This window comes from Ailuropoda melanoleuca, chromosome 7 (assembly GCF_002007445.2).
Source record: "Ailuropoda melanoleuca isolate Jingjing chromosome 7, ASM200744v2, whole genome shotgun sequence".
Classification (NCBI taxonomy): Eukaryota; Metazoa; Chordata; class Mammalia; order Carnivora; family Ursidae; genus Ailuropoda; species Ailuropoda melanoleuca.
Genome location: NC_048224.1, coordinates 135,568,245 through 135,593,401, shown reverse-complemented (window position 1 = coordinate 135,593,401; position 25,157 = coordinate 135,568,245). Strand labels below are relative to the sequence as shown.

The window sequence follows — 25,157 nt, the reverse complement described above, 5'->3', positions numbered from 1 at the left end:
GTGAGGAGCGAGGGGCTGGCGGCGTGGGGGCGGGTAGAGGGGTCGCGGGAACCCGCCGGAGAGGCTGCAGCCTGGCCGAGTGGAAAGCCTGGGACAGGACAGACCCACGAGTTGGCTGGGAAGGGAAACAGTGGGGCTTGCGCAGGAAAGGCTTGGAGCGGAGAAAGCGATTTTGGCGCGAGAGAGGAGCAGAGTGCCGGAAGTAGGGGGTGGGGTTGGGAGTAAGGTGGGAGAGCTGCACGGGCCAGTGAGGGCGTGGGATAAGCGAGCCTGAAGATAGGGATGGGGAGCGTTTGCAGGCCCGCTGGTAGAGCTGAAAGGAATTAACCCTTGAGAAGCAAATTGCAGCTGGCTGGAGCATTCTTGTATCGGAGCTTCAGTTTGGGACAGGTCTCGGGAATAAGACACAGTAGGTGGTCCAACAGTAAACCCCCAAATGCATTTTGTTAGTGCATTCCTTTTGTTAAAGATGTCGCGGTTGCGTTTTTTTCGAGCTTGCTCGGTTTTTGTTATTTTGTGAGCTGTAAAAACGCAATGCGAACACTTTAAGCATACAGTATGATGAGTTTTGACGCTTGAGTTCACCTGCTTAACCACCATCCCAATCAAAACTTACTCCATCTCTTATTTGTATTGCTTTATATTCCTTTGTAGCAAACTTAAGTGCAGTCCTGTTACTCGTTTTCCTTTTTAGTGTACTTCTGTTTAGAAGTCGCTCGAATATTTGCTTTTATTTTCGCATTGGTCACATATAGAACTTAATTTAGGGAAAATCAGAGTCACAGTAAGGTTCCCGACTTGAAATACTGTTTGGGTAAAAGTATTTCTGTAAGAGTCACCTCTCAAGTATCTCTAGATCCAGGAATAGGTGCAAATAATTCCAGACTGATGATCTTTTGGTTTTAAAATGTAGTGTTTTGTTTTGGTTTAAGACCATGGCCCTGTGATGCTCTGGGTATTCATTTCCCAAAGTTAGTTTGCAAACTCTCCCTGTTTAACCAGCCATTTTCCTCAATTCTTCAGTTCATGTTTAGAAAGTGCACACGAGGCAGGAAAGTTAACTGAATTTAAGATCATTCTGGGACAGATACATGTGTACTGAATTGTCTAGGGGTTTTAAATTTTTATGTGTTTGGGTTTGTATTATGTAGATTTTCCAGCAGAGTGTGTTTCTGAGAAGCAAAGTTATTAAGAGGCACAGGACTGGAGCACTAACAGTATTACAGAAGCAGCAGTACCAGGAGAGCTGTGCATACCTTTATTTTTCCTGTATGTAGACCTATATGTAGAACTGTTTGTGATACACACACACACACGAAAAACAGATACAAGTAACTATTTCGCAACAGACCTTGATTGTATAGAATCCAGGTGTTTTGGTCTGGAACAAGATCCTTCACTGTAAAAACGCAGCTTTCAAATATCAGTGGATGAGCATTTGAAAGATTACTGAAGACATCTCTGAGATAATTCTTCCATTTAAAAACAGATGTCCAAAGAGAAATGATTTGCCATTCACCCGAAAGCTAAGACTTGTAGGAAAAATGAAAGAAACTTTGGTATGCAAAGAATAATTATAAGTGTTTAGCAAACTACACATGAATAGCAGAGACAAAATCCAGGGATTACACTAGAAAATTGGGCAGCTGTATAGTTCCAAGTTGACAGAAGCAGCAGACTACCATTAGCATTTATGAAGAGAGAAGGGGGCAGAGCTAGCAGCCCCCTATACACTGAATTCCTCTGTGCCATGCAGTAGGCAGTCCTTAATTTGGTGTAATGTCTTGGAAATAACACAGAGGGAACAGTGGAAAGACTTGGGTTTTGGAGCCATGAAAATTGGCATAAGGAGTTTAGGTCTACAAGTCTCTGTTAGTTAGCTTGTTCATTCAACTAATATTTATTGAGCATTTAGTAAGTGCCAGGCGCTGTGCTAGGTGCTGTTAATATAAAGATAATCAAGCTCTCTTCAAGAAGCTTAAAGACTTATAAGTAGCTACATACTAATACAGTGTGGTAAATTCAGTGATTGTCGTGTGACTGTAAAAAGAAAGATCTGGGTAGGTAAGCACCTTAGTTCTCCTAAGGAATGTGGGTGTTAGATAAAGAGAAAATAAGAGACTGTCAGGCAAGGTATAGGAAAGTACATGTGGACCAAAGCAGAGTCCCCTCCACCCCTGGCAGAATAAAGGACAGAGTGGGGTGGAGTGGCCCCAAAGAGAGATAGAACAGTGAACATTGACTGGAGCATGAAGGTGTATAAGTACTAAAATTGTGGAGTGACTAGGGAGGTAAATAGTGGCTGAGAATCATGAGAAGTGTCTTGTATGCTGTATTAAGGAGCTTGGATTTCATCCTAGAAACAAGAAAAGTTTTAAGGAGGTAAACAGCATGGTCTTTTTTTCCTCCCCCCAAAAACTGCAGAGAGTGCTGTATAGGATAGATAACTAGTTCCAGTAAGGCCACACAGGAGTAGGGAGGGGGTGGTTATTGGAATGGGAAAGAGGGACAGATTTAAAAAAACATTTAGTGCAGATAAAACTGGATTGGAATATAAAGGAAATAAAACATTAACATTGGTTCTCATGTTTATATTGTGGCTGTTGCACCTCAGCTGCCAAATGTTAGGTTAACTGTGTGGCCGACGGTGGTTAAAATGTCAGAAACCGGTGGATAGAGGACAAGGAAAAATCAAGGGGAGCCTCCCTTTGTCACTTCCACAGTGGGCACTTGTATTTGGATATGGTGAGTTTATCCACGGTTGATACGGAAGACTGAAGCCTGCAGGAAATCTTGAGAGTAGATAAAATGACTTAGGAAGAGCATGGAGGCAAAAGAGCAGTTGGTTCACAGGACTGAAAGAATCTTAGGGAATGTTTGTTGGAGGAAGACAAGTGCTTCCTGGAAGCAGAGAAGGGATATCAGAAGAATGCATAGTGTCAGTGTACCTTGAAGAGGTTCAGTGTAAGATGAGAGACCGTGAGACAGCGGAATAGATTATTCTGTTGGGTGTAACCAATTAGAAAGTTTCTGGTAATATTGAAAACTGCCCTTTACAGTTGTGAGGCCTTGAATAAATCACCTTGCGCTTAATTTCTTTTTCCTTTTTTTTTTTTTTTAAGATTTTATTTATTTATTTGGCAGAGAGAGATAGCCAGCGAGAGAGGGAACACAAGCAGGGGGAGTGGGAGAGGAAGAAGCAGGCTCCCAGCAGAGCAGGGAGCCCGATGTGGTGCTTGATCCCAGAATGCTGGGATCACGCCCTGGGCTGAAGGCAGACGCTTAACAACTAAGTCACTCAGGAGCCCCTTATTTTCTTTTTCTTGAAACAGAGATACAGGCCTTGCTTATTACAAAGATCAGAAATAGTGCATTTGCAGTATCTAGACATACTTGGCCTGTAATGGAATCAGTAAATAATGTTGGGTGATATAATTTATGTACATGCAACCAAATTGAGCCTGGTAAGTTTAAAAAGTGATTTTGAGGTATATTAATTTAGTGAAAGGCGGATCTTAACATTAAACCTTTTTTCCCCTCATTTTTGAATAGCTAATTCACATGTTTCAAAATTGAGTTCAAAAGTTCTACTTCTCTTCTGTGTACCAGCCATTCATTTTCTTATGTATTGTTTTGAGATCCTTTGTGAATGTTGTATTAACTGTGCATGTTGAAAAAATGGGCAGCTGTAAATGACTTGGAGCAAATCAGGAAATGTTAATGGTATAATAATTTACTGTAGCCTGTGATAGTCTACGTTTGATTATGCTTAGTGTTCAACTGCATGACAGATTGAGAGCCTTCTAAATTAAAGTATCTAAACTGACTGGGATTTATATGAGTGATTCTTAGAATACTTAATGTGCTCATTTTGAGAGCAAAGAGCAGCTTTAATGAGCAAATTCAGTATGTGGAACTGTGTTTCGGGGAAGTTAGGGCTTTAAGTATTAGGGCATAAGATCTAACTGATGTTGATAAGAATTTGATGAACTTTTGAAATAACCATTTTGGTAGTTAAATCTTTCTGCACGCTTTTGTCCTGGAGAAACAGTGTAGGGTAGTATAGTGCTTAAGATAATTAGCTTTGGAGTCTACCTAGGTCGGAAGTCATCTCAGCAAAATGCAGTGAGCTGGTGCCCAGCTAATAAATTGTTCCTATGCCTGTGGAACCATCAGAGACGTAATCGATGACATGGTGTATAAAGCTGTTGGCACAGTATTTGGTACCAAGTCAGTACTCAGTTACTGCTGTTTGCTGATGTTATGAAGCACTTCCTAGAAGCAAGCTCCTAGGGTTGAGTTTGTACGTTTGAAAATATTTCTGTATATATTATATTTAAAGTAATTTTGCCAGTAGCTGTATACAAAGTCATACTCTGTGCTATATTTCCTGACCCTTGCTGCTTTAATAGTTGCCGTTTTAAATTGATTGTGGCTAGTGTGTTTAAAATTCCTGTAAGCATGGAGAAAATGGGGCCTAAGGTTATATATACTAGTTCCATTGAAAATGGAAGCTTCACCAGTGGCACAAATTCTTGGTAAGGGAATATATTCAGCAGAGGAGCCTGAGGAAGAGATTACTAAACATCTAGACATCAAGAAAGTGACAACTCCTATGGGGAAAGTTTGAAGGAGTGGATAGGCAGTGACATTAAATGATACGTCTTCTGTGATGTGCTAATGACCAAAAGTGTTCGTTGTTTTTTTTCCAAGGAAGTTTCAGTGTCTCTTATGAAAGTTAGCCTTATAGCTGCTTTATCATTGATTATGATAACAAATTTGTCATCAGTAAAGACAAGCTCATGTTTAATTCAGTTGTACATGTGGCCATTGTTTTTTTGAATTCAATGAGGGGAGAGTGGAATTGAAGCCATAACTTTTCAGGGCTGAAACTAAAAAATTTCTGTAAAATTTTTTTTCTGATTACTGAAATAGTAATTTTAACCTTAACTGAGCATAACAGCAACAACAGAAAATTACATTCTTGATAAACTTGTAGGGAAACAGTTCTGCTGTGGCGCCCTGACTTTGCCTATCTCCACGTGGGACCCAGCAGAAAGGCTTAATTACTAAAGTCATGATGGTATGTCCTGTGGTTCCTCTAGGAACAAAGGGAGATAAGCAGCCTTGTGAGAAACTTCACTAGGCCATTTCTCATCCTCCCAGTTTCATTTGAGGTTGGGACTTTCCACTTGCCCTCCCCTCTGGGCTATAAAACCGCTGAGCTGTTCTTAGAATTAACTCTAGCAGCAGAGCGGCCCACTGCCTGTGCCTGGGCCTCTGTTGCGTGTCATCTGGCCCCTCTGGTTTGGTGTCCAGGAGTGAGACCAGAGACAGAGCTCACACCATGCTGATCTGGCTTTTGCTGTAAGTAATAAACTGAATTAATTTATTTAGGCTTGTTTTCTCCTTACCAAATCTGTGGAAATGTGGCTCCATTAGCCATTGTGCTACTGCTTTTACTTAAGGACTGCTTGAAAAAACCCTGAATATGTATCAAGTGTCTTCCATCTTTACCAAATTCCTAAGTTGTTTGGCACCTTTTCTACTGAAAAGCAAAACTAAAGCCTTATCCCATTCTTTGCTCTCCTTTTTACTTTGTATTGAAAGTTTTAGTTGAAACTGTTTTAACGTTGTCCTTAAGAGTTGCATTGTACCATTTTTGACATTTTAAAATAAAATTTCTTCTTGGGCTTCTTTACATTTACTAATATCGTGAGGACCAGCTAACAATAAGTATGTTTGTGGGGTATGGGGTGCTATATACTTCTAAAACTTTGTATTATGTAAACTTACTGATGTATTCAAAAGTAGGGAGAATATTGTAATAAACCCATCATCCCTGTTCAGCAGTTGTCAGGCTTACTTATTTCAGCTTGTATTTTTCTCTTTGTATGAAGCAGAGAAACAAAATTTTTATATTTGAAATGTAGTTTAATTTCCACTGAAATCACTGCCTGATTTCCTTTAGATAGTTCTGGCAGTTCATTTTAGTGTTGGAGTGGATAGTTATTCTCTTTTATTGAGCTGCTATAGATGAAGGCTCCTTGAAACTACCTTAAACTGTAGTTACATATTAAGCTTTCGTATCTTCTTAAATAAAAATCACCAATAATTTAGTGTTGGGAGGAAATATTTAAGAAACAAGCAACAGAGTCTTCAGAATGGGTATTGCATATATCTAGAACCTTAAAATCGTGCTTTTTCAGGTAGCTACTATCTCCTTGACAGAAAAACAGATTATAAATGCAGAAACTGAAAAGAATCAGAATGTTGGAGATACACTGGTGTTAGTATGGTATCACTGTGAATAAGTAACAGGAGTTGTGAATGAAAGCACTTGAGTGGGAATTGAATCAACCCCCCAAAATAGTTTAGTTGAAGGGGATTGGGGTGTTTAAAGGTCATTTAGACACTATAAAGTCTTTACTAAACACGTAAATTGAATCACCAGCTCATACATATTTATGAGTCATCAAAAGATAAAAAGGTTACAGGTTGTATTTAATTTTGTGGGTTGTGAGAAAGTTGAAGCATTACTAATAATAAATTGGCTTCTTAGGATTTAGGTACACGTCCAGAGCCTTCGAATTTATTAATTTAGCGCAAATTATTGTCTCAACTAGTGCAGTTCAGTAGAAAATACAATGTGAGCTACATCTGTAATTTAAAATTTTCCAGTAGCCACATTAAAAAGAAACCAGTGAAATTAGTTTTAGTGTATTCTCAGTCTTTAAGATGTTGTCATTTTAACATGTAACCAAATAAAAATATTTACAAGATTTTTAAATACACTGTCTCTATACTAATCTTCTGTTCAGACGAGGCACATGTGACTAAGAAGCTATCATATTGGGTATCAGTGGTATAAAATGTGCATGGTTTCCACCATAGTGCCTTGATAAATGTCAGTATTTTCAGTGCAGAATTTCATTTTGAGTAAGTTGGTTTACAGTATCTAAATGTGATTAAAATAATTAAAACAGTATCATGCTTCACTGAACTTTTTATTAGAACTGATGATATATTTTTATCCACTTTCCCATGTCTTGAAAAGCTTTTAATTGAAAATCAGTTAACCAAAGAAAGAAAAGGTACAGTTAAAGGTGTTAGGGTCAGAACCTGAATTAAGTTGGTCTATATTTTCAGTAAAAGCTACACTACATTGCCTTAGCAGTGTGAATCTCTTTGAATCTGTATTTATTTTGATTTTGCTGGTGGGGGTGAGAGTGGGGGAAGGGGGTGAACTTTGTCAGTCTGAATTGCTTGCTACATAATGTTTTCTCCTGGCTTTTCTGTAGCTGAACCCTTAGACTGAGTGCATTGGCAAATGAGCAGATCCGTACACTTAATAGCTTGTCCTTTCGTTTTAAAGTTGATAACAAAAAAGTAGACTTCTTGTTTCAGATTTACTCTACTATTCCAAAATTAAAACTGATGAATTAAGCTCTTTGTACGTGCATACTATTCATTTTGTACTTAGAAAGTGATAGAAAACAGAAGTATTTATATTTATTTGAATTTCTGTATCTCTAAATATCTTGATATTTAATATTTGCTTGAATGTTGCATGAAAATGAATTATAAAATCCTAGAATCGGGCTGTATGTTTGACAGATTTATAGTTTGTTTTATTAGGTTTACTTACATTATCTGAGTCATTGTTTTCTCCTTTGTTTGCTAGTCGGCAGCAGGAAATAGAAGAAAAACTCATCGAGGAAGAAACAGCGCGAAGAGTGGAAGAATTAGTGGCAAAAAGGGTAGAGGAAGAATTGGAGAAAAGGAAGGATGAAATTGAGCGAGAAGTTCTCCGAAGGGTGGAGGAAGCCAAGCGCATCATGGAAAAGCAGTTGCTCGAAGAACTCGAGCGACAGAGACAAGCTGAGCTTGCAGCACAAAAAGCCAGAGAGGTAACGCTCGGTCGTTTGGAAAGTAGAGACAGTCCATGGCAAAACTTTCAGTGTTGGGTGTGTCTCCTGCTCAGTTCAGAAAGAGATGGAATACAGACTAATTCCTTTCTCATCTAAACTTAACATTGCTGCGAAAGTTAATTTTTTAGCCTATTCAGAAGTGCTGACTGATATTTAAAAGTTATTTTCATAAAACATATTTAAGGATACTTTTTGATTTAATGGAACTGGCTTACATATTTGAGAAGTGTTTGAAACTTTTGCCATGGCTGCAGGACTTACATTCTTTTTTGGGAGGGTGGGGGGAGACAGGGAGTGGTAAAGGGAAAAGGTTAAAATCCACCTGTGGATATGTATTCTTCTTTTCTGTGTATCATTCTTATTGCCTAGACTGTGAGAGGCTGTTTGCCTTCAGTCAGATTACAAAGAGCAGGGCCTGACATTGAGTGACAGCACCTGCTTTTGATACATAGGCTTTCTTGCTCTTCTTTTTGTCCTTCTTTTATCCCTCACCCCCTACCCCAAATCCTGTTTCAACACAATGGACTAATTCTAGCACTCTGATCATAAGGCCCTCCATTTTCCTAATGTGTTTCAAAGAATCTTTTTAGGAAAAATGTCCAGATTATTCATCCACTTTTTTAGTATTTACTAACAACTCCTTTTTTTCTCTAGAGAGTTATGAAGGAACAGGTTGTCCTTGTCTGGAGTCAAGCTAAACACATGATTTGTTTTATCAGCAGCTGGAGCAGAAGTTGAAAATGTCTTTCTGTGAGACAGTAATTTGCTACTGAAGCTTTATGGCTTATTTGCACTGATTACTCCAGGTCCTAAAACTTGTTGAAAGTCACTGAAACACTCAAGACAAATTACTTTATTGCCCTGAGTGTCCCTTGACATAGTTTGCATAATGAATATGAATTCCATTCGTGTTTGCCATAGAAAATCCTGTAGCTACATTTTCTTGAACTTAAATATTTGACTCAAAATATATGTCTCATATCATTGTTAATCTTGGCCTTATTGTGGACAAGTTGGCAACGTATTAAATCTCTCTTATTTTCCAGTAAGCTTAGCCTTTCAAATGCATTTTCCCTTGTGCTGTCTTTAAGTAGATACCCGTGTCTATATTTGGTAGCTATCACAGACTGTGCAATTGAATGTATGAAATTTTATTTATATCAGTGCTTTTAATAATGAAGATAATTTTGGAGTAATGGTGCTGTCTTGTAGCGAGTTATTAATCATAGGAAGATTTTTTTCTCTTCGTTTGCTTTTTGTTTCATATTAACAATTTTTTTTTACACGGACACAACCCTGACAGTCTTTCCAAATATTAAAATCATTTGAATATGTATGCTGTGATCTGAACACTGCCCAAACCATCAAGCAATCTTCATATAGTTTGCATTATAAAATCTCATTAAATTCTCCAATAAAAAATAAATTACAGAATTTTATTTCCGGACCATGCACCCCCTGGATTCCTGAATTTCAGTTCAGACTGTAGATGACAAGATAAGCTGCCTTTAGAAATTGTCAACATCTGAATGTTAAGTCCATTTTCCCCATGGAAGAGCCCTTAGTTCCATGAAGTATGGATTACCATTTGTATTTTTCACTAACAGTAAATGTATTTTTCTTATTAATTGTTTGCCTTAGGAATGATGAATTACATTTTTTGTTCCTTCTTACCATAAACATCTGCATTCCTCAGCTCAGCCTTCCTTGTATGTTGTTTCTTTATAAATGGTTGAGCTGCCGATGCAGGTATTGCCAAGCTAACAGTACAAATCATTTTAAAGAGGAAGCTGGCGCGTATGGCAGCCGAGGAGCACACTCTGCAGGACACTGGACAAGACAGTAAATTATTCAACTTTTAATGCTGATTAAAGGAGTATAGGTAAAGAATACGTAGGTATACATAATTGGTGAGACAAATATTCACTTTATTTATATTTTATATATTATTTTTTTAATTTGGTAAATACTATCCAGTTTTGTAGTTGTCCTTGTTGATTTGTGTGATATTAAAGTATTAGTAATAATTGCCAGGAAACTATCATTAGGGAGGGTTTAGTCGGTTGCTGTTTGGACTGGGAGGGATGATTTAAATTTCGTGCTAGAAACAAATTTTAGTGGCTGCACAGTTTATCATTTGTCAGACAGAAGGTAGCTATAAAGCTACCCTCTAAGTCAGATCAAAAAAGTTCAGAGGAAGATTAGTAAATATTTATCAGTAAAAATAAACATTTTATTTTTCTAACATCTTAACATGTCCTCCCCTTTAGGAGGAAGAACGTGCAAAACGTGAGGAGCTAGAGCGAATACTGGAAGAGAATAACCGAAAAATTGCAGAAGCACAAGCCAAACTGGTGTGTATGAAGTGTACCTGAAAAGTACTTTATATTTGCTTTCTGTTTTTTCAGATTTTGTGGAATGATTTTGTGCTCTATGACACATTTCTTAGAGTTTTCAGGGCCCTTTTCAGGGATTTGAGGCAAGAGCAGGAATGGTTGACTAGATTTTAGCGAGTGTCTTCCAGAGGAATCTATTGGGGCAATCCAGAGATTCTACTTATCTAGAGAAAATTCTAAAATCTGCAGTGGCTTAAGATCGTCTCCTGGGAGAACTGGAGTAACCCCACTCTAAAGCTTTTCTATCTTAACCTCATTTACATTTTTATGCCTAAACAATAACAGCAAAAGTTTGGAAGTATTTAAACTAAAAGGCAGCATTTCACTTCCCATTAGTTGTTACCTACCAACTACTAGGTAAAGTAGGTAGCATATGCTTGGTGTAGTAAGTGTACAGACTGAAAAGCTCTTGTCCTCTTCCAAGTTTGTAATCTGGCAAGGAATAGAGACTGCGGTGATTATGATCCAGGGATAGCACAAGGTGATGCAGAGCAGTTTAAACATTGTAATGAAGAAGCCACTGTAAGAATATTGAGGTAATTTTTTTAAAAATAGAAAAAGAACTAACCTATTTTTTCTTTCATTTCTGTTTTTTAGTACTTACTGAGTTTTTGGTTTGTTTCTTTGTTTTTAGCACAGACTAGCACTTAAAGTGGAGTAAAGAAGTAGAATAAAAATTTTGGTGTCATAGGGCTTTCTGTTTAAGAGTCTATATTTTGAAGCAGTCTCCATATGATGAAGAAAGCGGGAATTAAAGGACTGAATATAAGGAAGCCAAAAAGCTTAAGGAGGATAGGCTTTGGAAGGAAAAACTTTGTTTTCCCCGTGAAGGTGGCATATAGGAATTCTACTTCAAAGTAAGAATATGTGTCAGAGATAGAAGGAAATTTACGTAGGATGAGTGAGGGGTGAGTGCTATTTAGTGCCTAGAATAGAGACATGACCCTGGAGGGACTCTTGGTTCTGGGCATCTTACAGAAGTTTTGTCTAGTAAGAAATGTGTTGAGACTAATACAGTAATAGGAAGACATTTGCTGCTAAGTCATTACTGTTGAGTTGGGGGGGGGCGGGAAGCAAGCTGTAAGCTCCAGGTAAGTGATTTAGAAAAAAGAAATTCTGTGACTGTTTATGAAGGCACAGAAAAAGATCTGAGTTGGGCTAAGTAATTAATTGACAGTGAATCCAAAGGAGAGTAGGGGTGAAGGAGGACCATAAATAATGTGTCCTGTGGTTGAAAAGATAACTTTTTGCATAAAGTTAAAACTATGGGGCAACTAGTTCTAAAGCATGAAGTTTTATAAGATAGCATACCCCAGAGAAAAGCCAGTACTGGCAATATCCGAAGCAACTTAATGAGCATGATGCTGTGAATTCTTAGCTAATACTGCTGTCCTGACTGTTGTAAAATCCATCATGAAAGGGAGAGACTTAATCCTGCTTTCCCAATGAAAAGACCTTAAAAATCTCTTACGGTAGAAAAAGCCCTATGAATGATGATGCACTGTGAATGGCTGAGGAGTCATTATAACATACATCACTACATATTCATCAACTAGTACGTGATATTGCCTTTTTTAGTGATTCTGTATAAGAAGAAAATCTCAGTGCAGGTAGGAGGAAGTAAGGTGGAAAGTAGGAACCTTAATTTGAGTTTGGAAGGTTGAGCTTTGAAAGATATGGATATTTCCAGAAGGGAGGAATGGTATAGTTGGTATTTAAAAAGGTGAACCATGGGGCGCCTGGGTGGCACAGCGGTTAAGCGCCTGCCTTCGGCTCAGGGCGTGATCCCGGCGTTATGGGATCGAGCCCCACGTCAGGCTCCTCTGCTATGAGCCTGCTTCTTCCTCTCCCACTCCCCCTGCTTGTGTTCCCTCTCGCTGGCTGTCTCTGTCTCTGTCGAATAAATAATAAAATCTTTAAAAAAAAAAAAAAAAAGGTGAACCAGAATTGCCAAGCCCGTGGAATAGAATTCCTCTTAGAACATGATAAAAGATTGGCTAGCATGGTGAATTCAGTTTTTGGGTCTTCTGGAATGCCAGATTGTGACTACAGAGCAGAGCTCCTCAACTTGTTAGGCCCTGCCAAGATCCCTTCTGATCCTGGGATAACTGTCTGGGTGCCTAGGGAAACTTGATTGGGCTCTTTATATTCCTTTTGGCAGCTTTCATTGTTTACCCACATGGACCTTAAAAATACGACTTTCTGTATGTCTTTCCTGGGAAAGGATTAGCAAGCTTATTCTAGAGCAGTGCTTCTCAAATGGTGGTAATTGGCCAATTTTTGTTCTTGTCTTTTAATCCTAATTTGTCTCAGACCTCTACTTTTGCAAAATATAATTAAGATGAATTACTAGAAAAATGAGGTCAAGAGGCTATAAAAGCTTCTAAAACACTTAATCCTGGTTTCTACATATTTTGTTATGGATCCATTACGGTTTGCACACTGTTGCTGATTCATGGGTCATACTTAGACTGGCACTGTTCTAGAACATTTGAGTTTGATAGAATAGATTATACAGTGACACTGTTTTGACTGCATGTTATCAGTAGACGTTAATGAAGAGATATCTTGGAGAAAAGGAATTTGAATTTGAGAATATTTGGTAAGGATTTGGATGTAACTCATTTATTTCCTGTGTATGGTAAAGTTGGAAGTTTAAAAAATTACTGTCCATATTGGAGAAAATTAATTTTTATTTGGCTCTGTTGGTAGTGAGTAGTATGCTTGCAGGAAAAGTGGAGCATCTTTTGTGTCAGAAAAGACAAGGAAATGTTGCTGCATAAAGATGCCAGGCACATATGGAGATTTCTTTAATTTTTGTTGTCCATTCCTTATCCTCTCAATTTTGAGCAAGTTCTTTAATCTTTTTATACATTTATTAGGAAATATTACATGGACTGTATTGAATGTCCCATTGGAAGAATAGATATTTAAGAAAGGAAGGAGGGGAGTATGCTAGTGTTGTAGATAGTATGGAACTTGTCCTGGTTATGTCAGTAGTGGTAGTTTATCTTGTTGCACCAGCAGTTCTGTTTGCTTTATGACATAATAAATATGCTAGAACTGTGGACCAGTTCATTGTATGGAGAGAAGAATGCAGTGCATTCTTTTTTCTAGAAGGCAAGGAAGAAAGAGGCAGTAGCTAAGCTTAACTATTCACATAATATATATTGAGACGTTATTACGTGTAAAAAGCAATTTGGAAATAAAAATGGACAAGATGTTAAGTTCTCTTAAAGTATTTAATGTATTAATGGTGGGGACAGGGACAATCCCAAGAAAAGTTAACGAGTAATATAAACGTATTTGGTAGTGGTATGGATGGTCTGTGGTAATTGACATTGCCCGGTGGTGGCCTTGGAACCTTCCTGGAAGAGACACCCATGAGCCAAGCTTCAGTGGCTAGTTAGGAATTGAAATTACGATGGGGACAGGAGTGTGACACAATGAAGCCTCGCAAAGGCCTTTAAGGCATTTCGTAGAATTAGAATAAAGGCAAGAGTGTGTAGGTGCTCTGGGGATGGTGGGCTAGGCAGTAGGAGCTATAGTAGTAAGCCAGCTTTTTGTGTAGTAAGAAGTTTGTGTGATAAGTAATGGTAGATGCTGTTTGAAAATATACTGAAGACAGGTTGGAAAAGACAGTACCCCAGGGGAAATTTCTTAAAACATCATAACCATGTAAGAATAATACAACGATTTCTTACAAGTCAGTAAAGAAGACCAGCTCCCTCATAGAAAAAGAAAAGTGAGAATTCATACACGTAGAATGAAAAGTGCTATAATCAATTCTTGAAAATATATCCCAGTCTCCCAAGTTCCGTAAGAAAACAAAGAAATGACTCCCCCACCCCCTTTTCTTTTTCTGTAATAGTAAATACTAATTGGAAAGACTTTTTTCCCCCCTCAACACCAAGTGTTGGCAAGAATAAGGTATAAAGAGACCTTTTATATGGTGATGGAGGGAGTTTATAATGGCCCATGACCATTTAGAAAATAGCACTGAGTCAGTAAATATTAGGAACCTTAAATCTGTTTCTAAGAATTTATCTTGTGAAAACTGAATCAGATACAAATATGGTAATACAGAAAAAAATTCTCACCATATTATCTAGAATAGTGAAAATTCTGTAGGTTTTTAAATGAATTATAACGTGCTTACAGCTGGTTTTTCTGTAGTCTAAAAGTATTTGGTAATACAGGGGAAACAGCTAAATATAAAACTTATGTATACATTATCCTGCTAATTTGGAAAGTATATTTGCATAGTTTAGTAGATGGAAAAATATGCCAAAATGCTAAAAATAGTTATCTCTAATTGGTAGACTTATATGTAACTTTATACTTTTCTCCAGTTTCAATATTTTATACAACTAAAGAAAGTAAATTTAAACCACACTTTGATGGACTTTTAAGTAGGTCCTTGTGACAAAAGTTCAGATTGATTGCAGTAATGACTGTAATAAGGAATGCATTAGCTTAGCCACATGGGCTCTCTTGTATGTGAAATTCTTTTGTTTTTTTAATGTTATGTTATTTTATTTATTTATTTATTTATTTATTAGAGAGAGACTGAGATAGGGACAGAGATAGCAAGACAGAGCATGAGCAGGGAGGAGATGGAGAAGCAGGCCCCCTGTGAGCAGGGAGCCGGATGTTGGGCACAATCCCGGGATCCTGGGATCATGACCTGAGCTTAACTTAACTGAGCCACCCAGGTGCCCCTCGAAAGTGAAATTCTTATGAGGTACACCAGACCAAGGATAGTTTTTGCTCACATTCCAAATTATTTGTCAAGATACTTGATTTTATCTGTCCAAAAGGAGGCAAAAGAATATTAATCAACAGACACGTTTGATTTATAACCTCAAACAAGAATAAATTCACATGTGGTTTGGCTTGACTGGACTTGGCCTTTTGGCAAATTGGTTTCTAATTCTGGGTTAGTATTGGCAATGCACAACTATCTTCAAATATTTGAAAGGCTGTTGTTAATACAATGGAGAAATTTAACTCTTTAAAAAAATGTTAAAAATGGTACCTAAAACTTTTTTTGCTCCTCTTTTCCATACAGGTTTTTTGTGATGTGTCTGGGAAAAGCCCAGGTATTCTGAAATGTTTAAGAATCTTACCCAGAATGGGAAACAGACTAAGAAAATTGATAGGTATTGCTTGGTCTTAAATGTCCTTCCAAGAGGCTATATCAGTAGAAAAATGACCCACAAATTATCCATTGGTGATTGAAGGTGGTAGTAAAATGGAACATGGTTAATTTGTATGTAAATACCTGAACTGTAATAAGAGACAATTTCTTTCTTTCTTTTTTTTTTTAAGATTTTATTTATTTGACAGAGAGAGAGACAGCCAGTGAGAGAGGGAACACAAGCAGGGGGAGTGGGAGAGGAAGAAGCAGGCTCCCAGTGGAGCAGGGAGCTTGATGCAGGGCTCGATCCCAGGACCCTGGGATCATGACCTGAGCCGAAGGCAGGTTCTTAACAACTGAGCCACCCAGGTGCCCCAAGAGACAATTTCTAATAAAATTATAAAAATTACTGCATTATGGTGAAAAGGTAAAATTAATTTTAACTGGAAAACCTTTGAAGTTTTTTTTTTTTTAAAGATTTATTTATTTGAGAGAGAGCAAGCGCACAAGCTGGAGGGGCAGAGGGAGATGGAGAGAATCGCAAACAGACTCCGTGCTGAGCACAGAGCCTGATGCAGGGCTCGATCTCATGACCCCAAGAGCATGACCCTAGCCGAAACAAGAGTTGGGCACTTAACTGACTGAGCCACCCAGTGCCCCCGAAGTTTTAAAATACATGCAAAGCATAAGTTTGAGATCTGTAGTGTGTTTCTGCTCTTTAATATTGAAAATAGTTTTCTCCTTAACCGCTTGCCAAACAGGGAGATTTACCAGGTTCATCACTCTTTTGAGAAATGAAAAAAATAGTACCATATTCGTAAGTTGATTGTATGTGAAATGTATTCCACATACTTAAGCCAGACCTCACTTTGCAATTAAGAGATATCTTTGGAAAATGCCCCCCTCCCAACAACAAAACAAACCCCTATATATTATATGTCCTGATCTCTGGAACCTGTGAATGTTATCTGATGTCCCAAAAAGGGTCTTTGCAGATATGATTAAGTAAAAGATCTTGGGGGTTTTATCCCGGATTAACCACTCTGCCCTAAATGCCACTGCATGTATCCTTATAAGAAGGAGGCAGAGGGAATTTTTTTTTTTTAACCACACAACGCACACAGGAGAAGGCTGAAGACAGAGCAGAGAGAGACTTAAAGATTCTGGCCTTGAAGATTGGAGTGATGTGGTCAGAAGACAAGGAATCCTGGCAGCCACCAAGAGCTAGAAGAAGCAAGCAATAGATTCTCCCCTTGAGCCTCCTCAGGGAGCATGGCCCTGTTGACACTTTGATTTTGGACCAGTGATACAGATTTTGAATTTCTAGGCTCCAGAATAATTTTATATTGTTTTGAACTACATAGTTTGTGGAAATTTGTTGCCTAAAAATGTAGAAGTGGTTTTGAAGTTGGACAGTTAGAGGTTAGAAGAGTTGTGAGGCATGTGATGGAAAATGCCTAGATTGCTTTAAAAAGGACTGTTGGTAGAAATATGGACTTTAAAGGTGCTTCTGGTTAGGGCTTAGACACAAATGAAGATGTTACTGGAAGCTAGAGGGAAGGAGGTCCTCATTGTGTAGTGGTAGAAAACCCGGGTGAATTGTGCCCTACAGTTGTGTGGAAGGTGGAGCTTGTAAGGGTGAACTTGCGTATTGAACTGAAGGTATTTCTAAGTGAAGTGTTGAGTACAGTCGGCTTTCCTCTGGCTGTTTATAGTAAAATTTGAGGAGGTGAATAGAGGAAATAACTGGTAAGTAAGAAGGAATGAGCACTTGATGTTTGGAGAAAATTTCAGCCTATTTAGATCACAAAAGATGCTAAAGTTGGTTATTACTGTTAGAAAAACTCTCTGGAAAGAAGGCCAAGGGTATGGCTGGGCAACCACTTGCCAGGGCTGAAGAGATTGCGCGTGTGACTCAGGTTCCTACAGCCACTTCAGCAAATGCCAGGAGTAAGTGAGATGATCCAGGATCTGTTGAGGAGCCTCTTGTCTACTGGCCTGCCAGATGTGGGAGACCCACAGTGTTTTCGAGGATGCGGTATCAGCAGAAACACTGCCAGCTTGGACTGAAAAGGACAGAAGGAGGACACAATGATGAAAAGACTCTTCAGACTCCTAACAGACTCCACTCATACAGGAAAAGTGACATAAGGACAGAACAAAGAGATTTGAAGATGCTGGTCTTGAAGGTTAGAGCAATACACGTGCAAGCCAGGAAATCCCGGCAGCCATCAGAAGCTTGAAGAGGCAAGGAGCAGATTCCCTTCAAGAACCTGCAGAAGGGAGGTGGCCCTGTCAACATCCTGATTTTGTTCTATTGATAATGATTTGGACTTCTCTGCCTCTGGAATAAATTTCTGCTCTGTTAAGGTAGCCAGTCTGTGCTACTTTATTACAGTGGCTACAGGAAACTAATGTAATTGGAAAAAGAGTGTGCCATTTATACTAGAGTGAGAGTATATAAATGGAAAGAGCATAATACTTAAGATAGTTAATATTGATATATTTACACATCATAAGAAACAGGCAAATATGGCATGGCACCAAATGTAAATGTCAATTAAATATTTTAATTTGAGGGGCACCTGGGTGGCTCAGTTGGTTAAGCTTCTGCCTTCAGCTCAGTTCATGATCCTGGGTTCCTGGGATCAGCCCTGCGTCAGGTTCCCTGAGCAGCAGGGAGCCTTTTTCTCCCTCTCCCCCTGCTGCTCCCCCTGCTTGTGTGCGTGAGCGCACGTGCACACTTGCACTCTCACTCTTTCTCAAATAAAATCTTTTTAAAAATACTTTAATTTGAAATGAAATGGGGAAGTTATGGAAGGATGTTTAGTCAGTGAGAGGCTTGTTTCCAGCTGATAAGATAAAAAGCTCCGTTTAAGGTTATGTTAATGTATTTTGGGCAACAGTTTTTTTAAAACTTCCTGGATGTTAGTGTATTTGCATCCTATAGAGTGGCTTGAAGGACAGAGTGTCAACCAGAAACCCACTGAAAGCGGGTCGGAAGGTGGGGCTTGAATTGGTAAGGTAGAAACTAAAGAGAGAATAAACTTGGTGAGTGATAAAGGGAGAAAGGAGTACAGAAGGAGGAAGTGGAGGAAAAAGGAAGGGGAGAAAATCTGGTTGTAGGAACCAGAGAAGATGTCATCATGCTGACAGCCAAGTGTCAGGGGGCACTTAAGAAAACCTCCACAAAAGGGGATGAATGACCAAGACAAACAGAAGAACTGATTTGAAAGAAAAGAGAATTTAGGGTATAAAAGATTAAAAGAACCACATCTGGATGAGATCTTTTTTTTGTGCAGTTATAGGACATAAATGATAAAATCCTGAAGATATGAGATTGCTCTTTTGGCAGTTTTCCAGAGCAGTCTCTCCAGAGCTCTGGAGGACAGGGATTCTCGTGCTGAGTATCCCATACCAATCTCAATTGTCAGTTCCTCCTTGAAGCTGTTGTCTCCACTTTAAGGAATATGGGATCCCAGGAGATGTTATGCAGTGTTGAAGTTCCAAAAATACATTTAAGATCATAAATATATTTAACAATTGGGCAATTAAATTGAGATGGAAAGGGGCTAGGAAGAGCGGCTGGTGTGGTAGGAATTCTCTTTAGATGGTAACTAATAATATCCTATAATGATAATATGTACTGTAAGGGAGTAACTATCAGAATAACCAAGTTGCCATTGGTAGGGATTGCTTTTTTTAATCCTTGTGTGTGATTTTTTTTAAGATTTTTTTATTTATTTATTCAGCAGAGATCGAGACAGCCAGCGAGAGAGGGAACACAAGCAGGGGGAGTGGGAGAGGAAGAAGCAGGCTCATAGCGGAGGAGCCTGACGTGGGGCTCGATCCCATACCGATGGGATCACGCCCTGAGCCGAAGGCAGACGCTTAACTGCTATGCCACCCAGGCGCCCCGTGTGTGATTTTTTTTTAACCTTGTACATTAATAACTTCAGAAAATTTTACTGATCTGTAGTTTGCTAAGGGTCCAAATTAATTATATCAAATTTCCTTTTAATATTTTTTCATTGCTTACCTAAAGTAGGATATACATTACACTTGTTATAGAAGGGAAGATGAATCAAAGAATTGAAATTATAGATGGCAGAGTGGAGTAGGGTGTGTGTGGGGAAGGTTAAAATGCAGAAATCCACATTTCTGAGAAGTGGCCTGATTTCCTAATTGTAATACTTTTCATTCTTTCCTATCATTTCGGTAATCACTTCTGATAACAGATATTTCTCTTTGTATTTTTAAAATTCTGTAAAATTTTATACATAGTTGAAGTAGAGAGTGGTAGATTTCAGCATCCTTACTTACTGAAAGAAACTGCTGCTAAGGACCACCTTGATGTACCGCATTACAGACAGTGTAAGAAGGAAGATGCTTAGAAAAGAGTAATTTTTTTTAAAGATTTTTTTTTTTTTTTTTGAGAGAGAGACAGCACAAGCGGGGAGGAGAGGGAGAAGCGGGCTCCCCGCTGGGCAGGGAGCTGGATGTGGGGTGGGGGGGGGCGGGGCTCAATCCCAGTACCCTGAGATCATGACCTGAGCTGAAGGCAGACGCTTAACTGACTGAGCCACCCAGGCGCCCCAGAAATGAGTAATTTTAATAAAGGCACTGGGCCCTCTGGGTGAAGGGGGAGTGGGACAGAAGGTACTGGGAGAGTAAATAGGTCCTTCTACTAGAGTGGTGTATTGCTTTCATGTATTTCATCTCACCAGTCACTTTTTTGAGTGAAGTGCAGAGTTAAAAGCCACCTTTGTGAGGGTTCTGGACTTAATGGCCTCGGAAGGCCCACCCTCATTTCATGGCTCTAGTATTGCGGGTGTTAGCTTTCTCTTGGGCCTCCGTGATGTCCATCATGTAATCCTTGTAGGAGAGCTTAGTGTTGTTCATCTGTGTGAATACACATACACACCCCTACCCATTGGAATCGGAATCATTCTTTCTTTTACATACATTTGAAAGAATGGAGGAGTAGTGGGTATCCCGACAAGTGGGGTCATCAGGAAGGAAATGGCATGTCAGACAGGTTGCAGAGGGAAGCTAGGGTTTAGAAGAATACGTAGCAGATAAGGTGTAGGGTGAAACCTCACAGATGGATTTTCATCATTTGAGAAGCACTATATTAAAATAGATGGCTTTGGGTTTTGCTCAACTAGTCTGTTTTTGCCCTGTTGTAATTGAATAGCATTTATGCTTCGTTTAAAGCTATAATGGAACAGTACAAATATTTATATGTAAAGACAGGCTATTCACTTGCTCACTTGATTTTTAAAGATCATTTCATTATCAGGTATTTCCAATAGGCACTATATATATATGCTTAAGACTAAAGGAGAACCAGAGAAATTACAGTACCCCTTCCACACACACGTACTTTTATCTCCTAAATGTGTAGACCTAAATGAAATTGAAACTTGCTTTTTCTTTACCCAATCTAAGTTTAATTTCAGTGCAAAATTAGTATTTCCTGTCTATGAAGAATATGACTTCGCTTTAAAAATCGTGTTTGTTTTTAATTTAGGTAATGTGATCACATCATTCCAATTTTTTTTTTAGAAAAATAAATGATTGTATCTCTTTTTTTCCCCATCCACTACTTTTTCATTGCCATGTTTTTTGTGTTTTTTAGAGTTTAAAATGCGCATTTTGGCAGATAGTCATTTTGGTTTTCCCTTTTCGCAGAGAAATAGTATACTATATATACACTATTTGGGACTTTGTTTTTCTTAACAGTGTGACTTGGGGATTTTTCCATTTCAGTATGTAGGGATTCCTATTTTTTGTTGTGTTTTTTTAACTACACAGCATTCTATTGTATAGATTTTCCAAAGTTTAATAGTCCCACATTGGGGAATATTTGGGTTTTTCCAGTCTTTTGCAAGCTGTGTTGCTTTAAAAAACCTTGTTCGATTTTGCATGTATGCAAGTGTTATTTATAGGATCTATTCCAGAAAATTCATTTGCTGGGTAAAAGCATTTTGACGATAGAGCTTTAGTAAGTAGTGTTGAAGTACTCTTCATGAGATAGTATTGTGTATCTTACTTTGAAATTTGTCAGTATGATAAGGTGAAAAATACTGTGTAATTTTAATTAGATTTCCCTTACGGGTTAGGTTGTGATGTTCAAACCCTTCCCTCGTCAAGTTTCTAATCTGCTTTTCTAAGGGCTGAGTTAGAACAGTAGGGAACAGTGAATCTCAGTATGTATATTAGTAGGGGTTTCCCAGGCACATGGACACACAGTAGATTCTTTACCTTGATCTAATTGCACTTGCCAAACTCTTACCCAAATGTGTGATGATTTGTTAAAACTGGATAAAGTAATTGGCATATGAATTCACTAAAGATGATCAAAAGCACTTAAGTCTTTTCTCTTAGAATTGTCAGTGGAATCTAACCACGAAAGTGGTGGTTTGAAATGGATGTACAGGTAAGGTTTCAGTAGGGGAAAGAATGGCATGAACAAAAGAGAGGAGGAGGCAAGATAGAAACCAAGCATAATTTGAGAAAAAATAGTATATACACAGTGGGAGCCAGATTATAGAAAGTGTTTAATAGTATGCTCATTTGGGAAGTTAGGCCGTATTCTGCACATGGTGGAAGTCACTGGAAGCCTGAGGGCATGTGAGAACAGAACGATGTCCAAAATGGTGAGACTGGTAGCATTCTGTAGGGTGGATGAGGGGACTGGGAACAAGGAAATTCTGTGAGGTCTCTAAGGGACGTGGGGCCCTGCGCTGGTGTGGTGGCCCTGCATATAGAGCTCCGGGTGAGACATCGTAGTGGAAAAGAGAGCACGAAGGAAGGAATAACCAAGTGGTTGGCTATTTGCTTATGTCATGAAGGATGGAGGAGACAGAAGAAAGCTACAGAATATGGGTGGTGGTAGGGAAGGTTGTAGAAAGGGCTGATTTATTTCTTGGTTAGGTATGAGGAATCTGAATCTTGGACATGTTGAATTCTGAAGATACCCAGAAGTCTCCCTGGTGGGTGTCCAGTATCTACACCTATTAGCCAGCTGTAGCTTAGGAAAAAGGTCTGAGAGGTGAAAAATCTATTTCACCTCTCTGTTAGGTTTTCCATCTTGCCTGCCGACCACATTCCCCCTTTTTAAAAAATTCTGATCTTCCTCCTCTTTGACCATTACTTGGTTACAATGGATTTGCCCTACCGTCTGTCTTCTACCTTTTTGTCTACACCGCCACCATCTTAAAGTAAAACAGACCTCTTTGTGTTACTTTGGTATTTGAAAGTCAGAGTTTTTTTTAAAACATTTTATGTTGCATACCAGAGTCCATCACCTTCCCCATGCTCTGCCATAAAGCCCATAATGCAGTCACATTGAATGTTACTATTTCTGAACAAAAAGCCTATGGGTAGAGACAAACAGGAGTGAACAGGTGGAGAGCCTTAATGTTTTGAATCACCAGTGTTTCGTATTAAAGAACATGGTGGGAGGGGAGAAAATTTTTAAAAGACCTAAGTTCAAGTGAACAGAAGAATGAATAAAAGTCATTAAGCATTGTAGTTCTGACCATCTAGAAAATAATTTTAGTAGAATAATGGCGATGGAAGCAATGACTTTAAAATCCGACTCTGGGAATAGGAAAGCATTCAAAGGATGCAGTGACTGTTTTAAATTGAAGGTCAGGTAGTGATTTTCCTGAGATTTAAAGACTCAAGATTAGAGCAAGTTTTCTCAACCTTGGCCCTATTAACATTTGGGGTTGGATGGATACTTCTTGTGGGGGGCTGACCTGTGTATTGTAGGGTGCTTAGTAGCATGCCCGTCTTCTGCCCACTGGATGCCAGGAGCCACCCCTGTTTGTGACAGCCAGTATCACCAGCACACATTGTCTAATGTTCTTGGGGGAGGAGAGGGGTAAAACTGCTCCTGGGTGAGAAATAAGGACATCGGCATGGGGTTTTGAAGAGGCAGAAAAAGAGACTTGAAGATGACGGAGAATGGCCTGAATTTTTTTGGGAAAGACTGGCAATGTGTAGACAGCACAGGAAGGGAGTTGGTTGCATAAGACTGAAGGAGTTGAAGGCTCTGAAGAAGTTAATTACACCAGCATTTTATAGTCAGTGAGGTGAAAAGGGTCTTTAGTTTTTTTTCTCTCCAGAGAAAGGGGTCCTTAGTATTTCTTGGTTGTATATTGACAGTGTAATGTAGCCCTTATTAGGGAGTTTTTCTTACAACTTTTTTTATGTCTTTCTAATGATAAATCTATACTAATTGGTAGATAACCTGCTCTTTGGATAAATCGATGCCTTGGTTCATTGAAAATCTCTTCATCTGATGCACTGAAGGTTTAGATAAAAATAGGTAATAGGACAAAATCTATACTGATCTTAAAACGTGATTTTAGACATTTCCATTTTCAAAATGTGTAAGTGCTTTTTTGTAATTTTCGTAAACATTTTTCATAACAAAATCAGAAAATGTAGGCAGAATTAGTAAGGAGTTCTTTTCTAATTACACAGTGTTTTTTCCCTGATCACTTTTTGTGTGACCTTAGGCAGGTTGTATTCAACATACTGTTGTTTGTAAGCTGTCATCTGATCTCCCAGTATTACTAATAGAAGACATGAGATTCATAGAAAGTTTTAATGTTTACTTTTCACTTTCAGGCTGAAGAGCAGTTGAGAATTGTTGAAGAACAAAGAAAGATTCATGAGGAAAGGATGAAACTAGAACAAGAGCGACAACGTCAACAAAAAGAAGAACAAAAAATTATCCTGGGCAAGGGGAAGTCCAGGCCCAAACTGTCCTTCTCACTAAAAACCCAGGATTAAATTGCAAACTCTGAACTTTTTACAAAGAAAAATGGAAAAACTTTGTATGGTAGCTTCATGTTGAAGTGGTTTTTTGTTTTTTTTGTTTTGTTTTGTTTTGTTTTTTTTGTTTTGTTTTGTTTTTTAATTTGGAAAATCTGGAAAAGTTAGCTTGTTCTAATAGGGGCTATGCTCTGCATTCCTTTTCCCCCCCTTAACTTCCATTAAGTCAGATCCTTATCAGATCATTATTGTCTTCTAGAAAGTGATCTATTTTTCATCTGTTTAGATTCTGTATTAGTGGTCTGAAGAAGAGCAGATCACTTTGTAAACTGTGGATGGTCTGATAAGGTTTTTACTGACCCATTGACTTCAGAGTTATACTCTGTCTATTACATCATAATGCTGGTTTTGCTGACTTTTTGTTTTTTTATATATTTATAAAAAAAGAAAAAGTTGGAAATTGCATTGGAAGCTCCCAGGGTGTTACTGGACCTATGTGGTGTATTGTTAAACCAGTGTCCTTGTGATACTGTTGCTCTTGGTGTTCCTGATACAGGTAAGGAAACAGTTGGTCAGCTCTGCTACAAAATATATATACAGTTCAGTATTGTCTCTGTTCAGTTTGTTTTTATTTCATTGACAAAATCAAACCAGCATTCCCCATTGTGTAAATAAATGATTTTGCTGAATAAAGTAAAGTCTTAAATTCATATGTTGAAGCAATTTTTTTTAAAGTTCTGTTAAGTCTTAAAGAGGGTGGTTTACTTTTTGATGGTCAACAGTTTAGAAGCCCTAGGACTATGCTATATTTCCTCATTTATACTTTTAATGTAGGATTTATATGTACATTAAATATACTCATGAACTAGTATTTAATGGCTGTTTTTACAAATACCT

General features: G+C 38.4%; 1 protein-coding gene across 3 annotated transcripts in view; it reads left to right on the top strand.

Moving 5' to 3' along the window:
• Positions 1-24,970, top strand: part of ARGLU1 (arginine and glutamate rich 1) — a 26,414-nt gene extending 1,444 nt beyond the window's left edge. The window contains exons 2-5 of one of the 3 annotated variants that reach the window (XR_004626809.1): positions 7,685-7,910; positions 9,716-9,773; positions 10,202-10,285; positions 24,114-24,206. Coding sequence is in view for 2 of the 3 variants with exons in the window: in XM_011220555.3 (XP_011218857.2) it covers positions 7,685-7,910; positions 10,202-10,285; positions 24,114-24,278 (475 nt within the window). In the remaining variant the exon portion in view is untranslated. Of the gene's footprint in view, positions 1-4,056; positions 4,058-7,684; positions 7,911-9,715; positions 9,774-10,201; positions 10,286-24,113 lie in introns of all 3 variants that reach the window. The other 2 variants (XM_034665460.1, XM_011220555.3) reach the window with 2 other exon arrangements.
• Positions 24,971-25,157: the final 187 nt, after the last annotated feature.